Source organism: Centrocercus urophasianus, unplaced genomic scaffold (assembly GCF_019232065.1).
Source record: "Centrocercus urophasianus isolate 14NV4802_14NV808 unplaced genomic scaffold, USGS_Curo_1.0 seq_167, whole genome shotgun sequence".
Classification (NCBI taxonomy): Eukaryota; Metazoa; Chordata; class Aves; order Galliformes; family Phasianidae; genus Centrocercus; species Centrocercus urophasianus.
In genome coordinates this window covers 1-11,474 of record NW_024884719.1, presented here as the reverse complement: position 1 = coordinate 11,474, position 11,474 = coordinate 1, and the positions used below count along the sequence as shown (strand labels likewise).

Below are 11,474 nucleotides of genomic sequence, written 5' to 3'. Positions count from 1 at the left end.
GGGGGGGGGTCGAGTCGAGCCCACCTTTGGGCTTCAGCCCCTTCCCCATGGCTGCACACACCATGCCCGTTTCGGAGGTGAAGATGACGATCTCGTAGAGCGGCGCGAGCTGCTGCAGGAGGCTGTCGATGCCCGGACGCTTCTTGAAACGCCAGCCAGTGATGAGCTGGAGCAGAGAAAGGAGGCAAAAGGAGGCAAGAGATGAGGCCGTCAGCAAAGGAAGGGAGGCAGGAACAACGGGCTGCCACTCACCGACCATTCGGGGTGCAGCAAGACGTCGGTGAGCTCGATGACCAGAGTGTAGGGCGGCTGGTAGTAGGGCTCACGCAGAGGGTCTGGCAGCAGCTTGGCACTGGTGGGCTCGATGATCATCTTGATTGAGAAAGAGCAAGAGACAGGCCACCGACGCTGGGACAAAGGCCCTTCACACAGGGATGAGAATCCCCCCCCCACCCCATAAGATCCACAATAAAACCCCAAAACCAGGCCACGACGTCGCCAGGATGAGGGCAAAGATCCCCCCGAAGAGCACGGGGGTCTTAAAGTGCTGCTGCTGCTGCTGACATCAGCAAGGCTTCCAACAAGAATGGCCCCAAAAGGAGATAAAAACCCAAATGGGGAAAGCCCCACGCACCTGCCTGTAGTCCTTGAAGTACTTATATGTCCTGCGGAGCTGCTGGATGCCCACAGGGTCTGTGGAACCAAGCATGGGTGAATGCATGGGGTCTCAAGGAGGGTGAAAATCCCAATCTCTTTCTTCCTACCATCCCCATAGAAACGAAAAGAAACAACACGTAGGAGAAAAAGCCCTGCTGGGGCAACCAGCTGGTGCTAAAAACATCACAAAAGGCCGCTGCCATGTGTCAAAGCAGCCCAGGGGACACAACCTGTCCCCCATCCCCTGCAAGGGCCGTCGCCTCCCCCCCCTGCTCCGTTTGTTACTCACCACCATCAAACTCATCGGGGACCTGCAGGGAAAGAAAAACAAATGCAAGAAAAACCACGACCAAAAGGGTGGGAAGAGGGAACCCCAGGCAGGGTGATTTACAGCTAGGTGAGGTGTTTTTCCTGTGCTAGCAGTGCTTCCTTCCGCCCGTGGATGCCCCTCGTTGATTTTCTCACCATCCTGCCGATTGCTTTGTCACCCCCTGGCTATTTTCCCCCTGCCCTTTTGATGTCCCAACAGCCCCGGATGAAGGGGAACAATTCACAGCTCCCCCTCAGGCCGCACATCAAACCCTGACGGCTCTTCTCGGCCCCAAAAAGGGGCTTTGGATGGAGGGCAAGGGGGAGGGGGGAAACAAAAACCACCACGAAATGGGAAGCCTCCCCCGGTTGGTTTTGAGGGCAGTGCAGAGCCGTGATGGATTTAGGAGTCAAATGTTTCTGCATTAGAACTAAATCCTATTTTTTTTTTATTTCATGGTCTCCGCTGGCACAGTTCTTGTCGGGAGTCTTTTTTACTTTACTTGGGAGAGGTTCTGATAGTTTGCATCGCTTATCTTCTAGAGAACCTTCCTCGGGAATGTGTGCTCAGCATACAGGTGTATACAGGCATATTTTGCCGTGCATATTGCAGGAATATCCTGCACGATATGCACCAGAGAGCAAATCGTGACGTGCCCAAGGAAGAGCCTGAAGAGACATCGGGAAGGCCTGGCATCCCCCCTCCACCCCCCGGTGTTCTTTGTTTAACGAAGGGTTTGAAGAAAATCACCATATGAATACAAGGAGAGCACTGAGACACCTCGGAAACAAGGGGGTGGCAGCTGAATGCAAGACAGCAATGAACAGATGGAAACCTTGGAGAAGATTGTGAACCTGGAGCACCCAGCCAATGGGGAAACGGGGGAGGGGGGGCAAGCAAAAAGGGTACAAAGAATCACAGAATGGCCAGGGCTGGAAGGGACCTCAAGGGTCACGAAGCTCCAACCCCCTGCCACACGCAGGGCCACCAACCTCCACATTTCACAGCAGCCCAGGCTGCCCAGGGCCCCATCCAACTTGAACACCTCCAGGGATGGACGGGGCATCACAGCCTCTCTGGGCAGCTGTTCCAGCCCCTACCCGCTCTCACAGCACACAACTTCCCCTGACATCCAACCTCCAGCTGCCCTCCCTCGACTCCAAACCATTTCCCCTCGTCCTGCTGCTGCCAACCCTTGCACAGAGCTGACTCCCCTCCTGTCTGCAGGCTCCCTTCAGGCACCTCAGGCTGCACTGAGGTCACCCCCCAGCTTCTCTTCTCCATGCTGAATGAGCCCAGCTCCCTCAGCCTGCCTTCGTAAGGGAAAAGCTGTCACTGTGCCTTAGCGCTGCTCCTGCCATTGCAATCGCGAATAAAATCCGCTTTTTATCAGAAATACCGTCCTGACAACAATTATTTGGCCATTCCCAACACGGATCACCGGCGTTGGGACACGCAGCTCACCTTGGCTCCGTGTTCATCCACAGCGTTGCTGCCTGGGGGGAAGGGAGAACGTGAGGCGGGGTTTGGGGTTGGGTGGGGGGCGGGGATCGGACTGCAGCACCGCGGGGGTCCTTACCGAAGATGTAGATGATGGTGATGCCGGTACCGGCACCCAGCAGCCCCGCCAGCCGCAGGGCCAGCCGCCGAACGGCCGCCAAACGCTGCTTCCTCCGCTGCTCCTCCTCCTCATTACCGGGGTTCGGCCGCCCCGGGGTTCCCTCCAGGCCCTGCGTAAGGATGACGGTGAGGCCCGGAGGCTCCGCTGCGAGCACCGAACCCTCAGGACCGGCCCTTCCCACGCCTCCTACCGCCTGCTGCTGCCGTAGCCGTTCCTGCAGCACCGCTTCCGTACCGGAAGTGCCCGCACCGCTGCTGCTCACGGCGCGACTCAGCGCGGCGAGGGCCCGGTGGGCCGCGAGGGCGATGCGGGCCCCACGCGCCGCCGCCGTCGCCGCCATTTTCCCGCAGCGCTTGTCTCTAGGACTGGGAAAGCCACGCTTCCCGGCGTGCCCAGCGGTCGGCGCTGATGACTGGCTGAAAGCGCCGCGCTTCCCGGCGTGCAGCGCGGGGACCGCTGATTGGCTGCAGCGCCGCGCCGTCTCCAATAGCCATGCTTCCCGGCATACCCAGCGGTCGGCGCTGATTGGCTGGAAGCCCCGCGTTTCCCCGGCGAGCTGCGCGCCGCGCTATCATCTCTGTCGCCACGCTTCCCGACAAGCCCCGCGGCCGGGTCTGATTGACTGAAAGCGGCGCGCCGTCTCCCGCTGCCACGCTTCCCGGCATGCCGCGCGCTCGGCGCTGACTGGCTGGCAGTGCCTACAATGCCCATCGCCCCCCGCGCCCTCCCGGAAGCACGCCGTGTAAGTCGCGCCGCCGCCTCTTCCCCGGAGGAGACGCGGACGGCTGTGGGGGGCCGTGAGAGCGCAAAGCAGCGGCGGAGGAAGAGCTGCTGGAAGGGTGGAGGCCCAGACAGGAGAGTCTCGCCTCGGAGCGCCGCGTTCAAGGGAATGCGGGTCGAGGGGTCACAAGCGTTTATTGGATACGGCCATCTCGCTTTAAACGGGCGGCCGGGGAGAAAAACGAAGGGGACCCAGGCAGCGCTCAGGCCTCCAGCAGCTTGCCGAGGAAGCGCAGGTTGAGGATCTTGAGCTGCTCGTCCAGGTCCATGCGCACAATCCCGTCCTCACCGTCGATGCTGAGCAGGATGCCGGTAGCCTCTCGGTCCTCGCCCAGGATCACCTTCACCTGTGGGGACAGCAGGAGCCCAATGAGGCTGAGGGTTATCTGGTAGGTAGCCCAGGAAGGGCCACGGGGATCCGCGAGCCCTCCCCTACGCTGTGCGGTGGGATCCAGGGAGAGTGAAGGGGACTGAAAGGGGTGGGAGAGCCAAGGGGGTCCCCGGGCAAGGCAGGAGGGGGAGGCGGAGCCCAAGAGGGGGGCAGGGGCGGCATGGGCAGCGGTGATGAGCGTACCTTGTTGCTCTTGGTGGGGGTGACGGGCTCCAGGTGCTCACTGGAGATGCTCACCACTTTCTCGCTGTCCTTCAGGTACACAGAGCACATTCCACCCTGCGGGGGGGAAGGGGAGAACAGAGAGTCGGTGATAAGGTTTGTTACAGTCCTGTCACCGCCCCACACGTGGTACCACCGTGGGCTCACCGTGACGCTGCGGATCACCCCGGTCTGTCCCACTGCCTGGCTGTCCAGATAGGTGTCCCGGACCTTCACTTGGATGTCAGTGGTCACCCAGTCGCTGGAGCTCTGCTCGATGCCTGAACCAGGGGTGTGGGGGTTGTAGCCCCCCGGAGATGGTGCCCCAGGTGTCATGGGGCTGTAGCCCACTGGACTGGGGCTAGGGCTTGCCTGAGGGAGAGAGAAGGCGGCATAAGCAGCAGTGGGAGGCTATGGGAGGCAAGGGAGTGGAACTGGAGGTACCTGGTAGGCCATCGGTGATGGCGTTGGGTGGTAGCTGGCTGGTGAATGGGTGTTCTGATAGCCCACAGGGCTGGGGGCCACTTGGTGGTAGCTCTGGGGGCTGGGGCTGGGCTGGTAGGAGCCTTGTGGCGATGGCACAGCGTAGGGTGAGAACTGGTCAGTGTTGTACCTGCCAGGGCGAGAGGGAGTCATGAGGATGCTGTGTTGCATGTAGGAGACCTCAGGGAACATTATGTCAACCCAGAGCCACGGTTTGGGATCCTCTGGGGCTGCAGTCTCCCCTCAGGATCCCAACTGTGGTTCCACAGAGCTGTGGTTCCCCTCCCAGAGTTCCAGGGCCAGTGCAGAGTGGAAGGAATGCTCACATGGCTGGCGTGCCAGGGGTCTGGGGGTTGTACGGCTGGGTGACCTGCGGTGATGAAGGGTCAGGATAACCAGGGGTCTGTGGGTTGGGGGTGCCACCGTAGCCTTGTGGTGAGGGCGTGGGCTCGTCATCAAAGCCATATTCAAAGTCCTCATCGGCTCTGTGGAAGGAAGAAAAACCTCATCACCACAGCCAGCTCAGTTCAGTGACTGGGCCCCTGCAGTGAGGACAATCCAGAATCGCTGGAGCCACGGCAGCGATCAGAGATCCCAAACGTGACTGTTGTGATGTTGTTGGGGACATCACAGTAACCGCAGACCCTGCGGTGGGTCTGTCCTGGTCAGCAGCCCCTCCTCCCCCCCCCTGCACTCACCTGGAAGGTGTGTTGGGGTTGTTGGGGTCCCAGGCGCCGCTCTGAGCAGGCGTGCGGCTGCCATCGTGAAGCGGAGTCTGTGAGCCATAATGTGGCGTGCGGCTGCCTGCAACAGCCCCACAATGGCTGCGTCACAACCCTCTGCGTCCCCACCGAGTCCTGTCCCCTCCACCTCAGCCCCGTCCCCTCCTCATCCTCAAAGCCTCCTTCACACACCCCTTTCCAACCAAAAGATCACCCCAGAACCCACTTCACCTCCGTCCCCTCTCTGTCGACCCCCAGCGCCACTCACCATCATGGAGGGGCGTCTGGGAGCCGTACATGGGAGTGCGGGAGCCAGAGCCGTACATGGGGGTCTGGGACCCATACATGGGGGTCCGTCCGTAGGTCGACGTCATCCCACCCGGGCGCCTTGAACCCCTGCAGCATCGAGGATGTGAAGAAGCCCCTAAGAGGCCGTCCTGCAGAGGGAGCAGCACAGCTCCCTGTCCTTGTACTCACACGGTGGTCAGGCGCTGGCGGTCCACCGAGATGGTCTGGCAGGTAGAATGCAGCTCCACCCGGGCCGTCGACTCCGTTGCATCCTTCACCACCCCGATGTAGCCTATGAGTCCCAACGGTCATTTGACGAGGGAACCAGGGCAACCTACAGCTTCTTGCCATCCGAAAACCACTCACCTTTGTAAGGTCCCTGGGAGATGCGCACCGTCTGCCCAATCAGGTCGTTGTCCCGCCGCCCGCGCCCACGGCTCATGCCACCTCCACCAAAGCCACCACGCTGGCCTGAAGGACAAGGAAGCGAGGGCTCAGGCTGAGCAGGAAGTCCTTGGGGACGCTCTCTTGGCCCTGGAGGCACCCCTGCAACGCTTACCGGCCCCACTGGGATGCATTGGGCTGCTGATACGAGGGCTCATGGGAGCAAAGCTGCCTACAGTGAAATTGGTGACGTCCCGTGGCTGCGGAAGGGAAAGAAAACGGTGCTGGAGAGCAGCAGCAACAAAGGCACAGGGTCACGGCCCCCTCCAGCAGCCATCACTGACGCCCAGCGCGCCCCCACCTTGGAACCACCAGCCAGGACAAGGTGTCGGGTCTTGCAGACAAACATGCCACCATTCTCCACCAGCTTCTTGCAGTGCAGGAAGGCGAAGCCCCGGAAGAGGTGCCTGATCTCTCCCTCACGACCCTGTGACAGTGGCAGGGGTGAGCCTCAAGGGGGTGGCAGGACCTCCCCCAGCAACAGGACTCAGAAGGCTGTCAGGAAAAACCCAGTGTTCCCTACGTGCCAAAAAAAACCAACCCAGAAAAGCACCAACAAATCCAGAGCATCTATGGCGGACCAGGACCAGGCCAAGGTGACCAAAAAGTCTCACCCCAGTCACCCCCAACCCCAGGGTTCCTACCGAGTGGGGCCCATCTATGACTTTGACGATGTCCTTGACGTGGATGTTGTTCTGTTCTGAGTCGAGGGCGACAGCGAAGCGGTTGTCCTTCTTCCTGGTGACAGCCTGGTGCCGCACCGTCACCACCTTTCCATACATGTTCAACACCTGAAACACAAACAGGAATGGCAAAAGCTGGAGGGGTGCTGCCCAAAACAGCCCTCCAAGGCAGCACGGACTGCCTAGATCCAAAACAGTAGGTGGGGAGGCGTTTCTGGCACAGGGCTGCACATGGAAACTGCTTTCTAGTCTTCAAGACACCCGAAAACACACACAGGAAAAAACAGCAAAGCTCCTTCCAGCATCACAGGCAACCGGGGCTCACCTGGAAGGTCTCACGCTCCAGTCGTACAATAACACCCACTGTCTGGGGGTCCAGCTGCACCAGTTCACCCCACTCATGCTGTCCCCCCACATCCACTCCCGACGCCGTCTCCGAGCAGAGCTGCAGGTCCCGTGGCAGAACCTTGAGCTGGTGGTGGGGCAGGAAGAAGGAATGAAACGCAGCTGCCACGACCGATTTCCCCCCTTCCTCCCCTTCCTACCAGCATCACACTGAGCCAAACTGTGGCCTTCCACCCCTCCGCTCACCTCGTGCATGGTGAGGTCTGAGAAGAGGATGACGAAGTTCTCCTCCACCCTAACAATGAGGCCCGTGTCACCCTCAAAGCGCCCTGCGATCACCTTCACGTGGTCACCCATCTTGAAATATTTCCGCAGCTCCTGAGCTGGGAATTCCAGCATGTCCTAAAAGAAAAGCAGAACTCTGCAGGCGCTGGGGAAGAGGCACGCAGCGTCCTGGTGAGGCTGCAGCAGCCACACGAAGCTGCTCCCTGGGTGCTCTGCTACCTTCAAGTCCTCGTGTTTGGGCATGATAGTGATCTTGTTGCCATCGACGCTGAGGATCTTGCCCTGCAGGTTGATCAGTTCACCCTCACACACCTCCACGTTGTCACCGGGCTGGAAATTATGCTCACGCTCCTTCCCTAGGGGTGACAACAGAGTCAGGGGAAAACAACAACGCACGGGAAACAGCAGCGTGCGTGAAGAGGCACCCGCATACCCGTGCTCTCTGTCACCACCTCCAGGTCAATGCCTTCAGGCTGGTCTTCAAACTTCTCCAGCTCTGACAAGGTGGGCTTCACACCCTCTGTTATCTGTCAGGAACAGAGCTGGTGGTGGCCACGACATCCCACTCCTCTCCAGAACTCACCTACTTCCCTAAGCCGTGCCAATGCCAAACGGCCCGTGCACCACGGCTGCGGCCATCGCTACCAGAGAACAGGGAGTCTCTGGTCTCCCACCACCCTCTTTCCCCCCAGTAACTCAGCGTTCGGGTCTTGACATGAGAAGGAAAGCAGTTTTGGGGGGAAAGGAGACGGGCTTAGGTTGGATCTGAACAGAGTCCCACGCTCACCACTGCTGACATGGCGAAGCTCTTGAAGAGAAAGCCCTTGCGGCTGTAACGGTTGCCTTCAAAGATGAGAAAGTCTCCATCAGAAGCCACGTCGCCTCCCAGAGACCTGAACCAAGACAGAGGCAAAACCAAATCACCCCCTCGTGGAGGACAGCTCACCAGAGCATGGTTGTCGTGTTGGTTTTCTTTCAGTCTGACGTTCTCTGATGCCACCACCTACCTGATCTTCTCGGCATCAAAAAGCCTCTGAGGGGGTCGCTTGAACTTTTTCCTCTTGGCAAACCAGTCCTTCTGCAGATTGGGAGGCAACACGATAAGCAAACGAGCCCCAGCACAGCAGCACCACGCAAGAGCGCCCCACTTACCAGACTCATTCGGGCTTTGATACGGTCGAAGTCAATTCGGGGGATCATCTTTAAGGAAATCTGGTTCTGGCTGGGCTCCACGTAATCCACCTGCCCACAGGGACAGGGTGACAGTGAGCCGGTTGTCCTCAGCTCCCCACTGTGGGGCTCCTGTGCCTTCCTGCCTCACCTGGGCGATGTCGTCCTTGTAGATTCCCCTCTTCAGACGCACCCAGGACTTCGGTTTCAGATTGGTTACCTCCTTCACCACTTTCAGCACGTCCGTCATCTCCTTGATGGGCACCATCTGCTGGTTCCAGTAACCCATCCGCAGATTCCCTACCCCCTCAATCGCCTGCTTCACGTGCGTCTGCTTGTAGGCCTCCACGTAGATGTATCCTTTGACGTGCTCGGGGGCCACCACCGACTTGATCTGCAAGGGCTGGAGGAACCAGGGGGCGCATGAGGGCCGGAGGGGTGCAGGTGGTGCAGCAGCAGGTGGTGCAGCCCCCCCAGCCGCCACGAGGCTCCCCGCGGCCTCACCGTGTCAGTGAATTGGTATGCAATGAACTTCCTCATCAGAGCGATGGCTGTAGCACGCTCCTCTCCGATCTGTGGTGGAAACAGGTTGCTTTAGGGTTGAGAAGATGGCCTCCCAAATGCCGATTCCGACTCCAAAGATCCCTAGTGCTTACCTTGCATTTCACCGTCCAGAGATTGGGATCCCTGCACAGGACCAGAGAAAGGCATTTACAGGGTGGCCTGAGCTGGCTAAACCTGCCAGAGACCTGGCTGGGCAGCTCTGAGTAACACAGACCTAAATATCTCATTTTTTTCCCCCAAAAATCCATGTGTTTTCTACCCCAAGACACTCACTTGACTCCAGGCAGCAGCTGCTGCTGTGTGATGTCATCTGAGAGCTCATCAGAGCCGCCATAAACACTGGTAAAATAAAATTGGACAATAAAACGAAACAGTACAATCCTTGACAGGCGGTAAGACAGGGTGGCAGGGCCACGTCTCCCAACTCACGTCTCTCCCACTGAGGACTTGGCGTATTTCTTCATATAGTACTCGCCCAGCTCTTCTTCACGTTGGTCCCTGTAGGTGGAGAAGGTGGAACCGGGCATCAGCACAACTCCCACAGCCTCTCAGGGGGCAAAGGGGCGGCGCACAGACAGAGCTGGCATCACCTCCAGAGATTCTGCAGCCGCCGAGCACCAGAGCGGTCCTCATCCAACACCACGTTGTCAATGTTGGAAGCTGCAAGGAAAAGGAGGGTCGAATGTGGCTCACAGCAGCACAGGGACGTGGCTGGGCTTAGCTGGCCCCAGGGGGTGGCAGTGGTTGGCCCCCCCAGGGGGGCTCAGACTGACTCAAGCTTACCTTCAATCTCTTCTGCTCGGGAACAAGGAGGTGGCGGTGGAGGGCAGACAGTATGGAGCAAATAATAGCGGCAAAACCACCCATGGGTGAGGGGGAACAAAGGGGAAGGAACAAAATTAAGACGGCAGCACAGGAGGGGAAAGGAAAACACAAGAAACGTTTAAATAAAATTAAAAAATAATAATAAAAAAAAAGGGGTAAAAAATAAAACCAGGCAGGTGTGAATGAAATGTGCTAAGCAGACAGACAAAGGGTGGACAGAAAGACAGACAGTTGGGATGAGGGAGGTGAGGGGTCAGGGGCCACACAGTCCCATTCCCACCCCTGAGTGTGGGGCTTGGGGAGAAAAACACGCTCAGAGGTGGGGAAAGAGCAACAGCAGCCAACCCAGTGTTTTAACCCAGAAGAGCTGCACCAAAACCAATCCAGCAGCACAGCACTGCAACCCAGAATGGCGCACCTCTCCCAGAGGAGCCGTACCACCACAGAGCTCTGCTTCCATCCTCCTCTGGCCTTAAGGCCAGAGAGCAGGGACCAAAGCCCGAGGCGGATCTCGAAGCCCCAAGGAGCATCCTCAAAGCTGGGGAGCCCCCAAAGCAACCTCCTCACCTTTCTCCAGGATGTCCTCAGCTCCATCTTCCCACTGATCTTCATCCTCGTATTCATCGTCCACATCTGGGGGGGGATCACAGCAGTGAGAGCAAAATCCGGAGGCAGCCGAGGCCCCCCCACCATCCCTGCTCCGCCCCCCAGCTCACCGGCTTCATCTAAGATAAAGCCGCCATGCCGTGGCTTCTTAGCAGGCCGGTCGTCATCTTCCTCCTCCTCCTCCTCATCGTATTCTTCCTCCTCCTCCTCCTCCACCTCTTCCTTCTCGCTGCCCGCTGCACTGGCGCGCTCCTCCTCGGCCTGCACAGCGGTGAAGGGGGAGGATGCTGAGGGCCGGGGAAGGCGGGGCACGGCGCACGCCCCACACGTTCAGCCTCACCTCAGCTTCTTCAGCCTCCTCCGCCTCGCTGCTGCGTTCGCTCTCCTCCTCTGAGAAGTTGCTGTCGTCGCTGTCCGACATGATGGGGCGGGGGGAGGGGAGGAGCCCAGAGATGCGCTAAGGGAGCGGGAAGCGGACACGAGAAGACGTTGAGGGCACGGAGGGGAGATCCCAGGGCTTAAAGGGGGGCCCGGTAGCAAAAGGAGAAACGGAGAGCAGCACCGGCCAGCCCCCAGCAGGCCCCGCCGCCAGGAGGACAGCACTTCCGCCTCCCTCCATCCGGTTCCGGTCAGCCAGCACTTCTCGCGAGCTTAGTCTTCGTCACGTGTTCGTAGGTGGTAGGTAGAGCGGAACACGAACACGCTTGGTCACGTGATTAGACAGAGGCGGTGGTGGCCTGGAAGGGTCAAAAATGGGCCTAGCGGAGGAAATCGCACTGCGAGAAGATGTCAAGGGGTGAGCACTTCCGATTTCGGTCACCCAGCACTTCTCGCGAGCTTAGCCTCCGTTACGTGTTCATAGGCGGTGTGCAGAGCGGAGGGCTCTTGGTCACGTGATTAGACGGAGGTGGTGGTGGCCTGGAAGGGCCAAAAAGGGCGCGGCAGAGGAACTCGCGCTGCACGGAGCTGTCAGGGGGCGGGGTTTGACGTCACAGCTCCACTCCGCTCCTTTCCTCCTTCCCCCCCTCCCTCCCCCGGACAACAGAACAACCAACACCAAAGAAAGAGTTCGTTGATTTATTTAAAACAAACAGGAAAG

At 59.2% G+C, this 11,474-nt stretch overlaps 2 protein-coding genes across 2 annotated transcripts in view; both read right to left on the bottom strand.

The window, feature by feature from the left end:
- The window catches only part of TIMM50 (translocase of inner mitochondrial membrane 50), a 3,810-nt gene extending 882 nt beyond the window's left edge, over nt 1-2,928 (bottom strand). Inside the window, exons 1-7 of the mRNA XM_042817652.1 lie at nt 2,779-2,928; nt 2,547-2,697; nt 2,432-2,463; nt 947-968; nt 635-693; nt 253-372; nt 21-166 (exon numbers count right to left, since the gene is read on the bottom strand). Of these exons, the coding sequence (XP_042673586.1) occupies nt 21-166; nt 253-372; nt 635-693; nt 947-968; nt 2,432-2,463; nt 2,547-2,697; nt 2,779-2,928 (680 nt within the window). The remainder of the gene's footprint in view (nt 1-20; nt 167-252; nt 373-634; nt 694-946; nt 969-2,431; nt 2,464-2,546; nt 2,698-2,778) is intronic.
- A 558-nt stretch (nt 2,929-3,486) lies between these two features.
- On the bottom strand, nt 3,487-11,017 carry SUPT5H (SPT5 homolog, DSIF elongation factor subunit). Its single transcript, XM_042817654.1, has 29 exons — nt 10,716-11,017; nt 10,486-10,636; nt 10,337-10,402; nt 9,728-9,739; nt 9,535-9,604; nt 9,374-9,442; nt 9,218-9,283; nt 9,037-9,067; nt 8,885-8,953; nt 8,532-8,783; nt 8,363-8,452; nt 8,218-8,288; nt 7,998-8,103; nt 7,644-7,737; nt 7,430-7,566; nt 7,172-7,327; nt 6,906-7,052; nt 6,542-6,688; nt 6,199-6,324; nt 6,013-6,097; nt 5,820-5,924; nt 5,643-5,745; nt 5,434-5,561; nt 5,142-5,247; nt 4,770-4,928; nt 4,405-4,573; nt 4,129-4,332; nt 3,943-4,038; nt 3,487-3,715 (listed from the first exon to the last, which is right to left on the bottom strand). Exons 1-29 carry the CDS (start codon nt 10,794-10,796, stop codon nt 3,572-3,574), a joined length of 3,240 nt encoding a protein of 1,079 aa, XP_042673588.1. The 5' UTR covers nt 10,797-11,017; the 3' UTR covers nt 3,487-3,571.
- Between the last annotated feature and the right edge of the window lie 457 nt (nt 11,018-11,474).

Bases quoted from the DNA above. Each gene is read 5' to 3' on its own strand.
- SUPT5H (XM_042817654.1), bottom strand. From the start codon at position 10,796: ATGTCGGACAGCGACGACAGCAACTTCTCAGAGGAGGAGAGCGAACGC. The intron at 8,104-8,217 runs GTAGGTGGTGGC...GTCTTGGTTCAG, and splicing joins TTTGATGCCGAGAAGATCAG to GTCTCTGGGAGGCGACGTGG. The intron at 7,738-7,997 runs GTGAGCGTGGGA...TGTTCCTGACAG, and splicing joins GCTTCGCCATGTCAGCAGTG to ATAACAGAGGGTGTGAAGCC.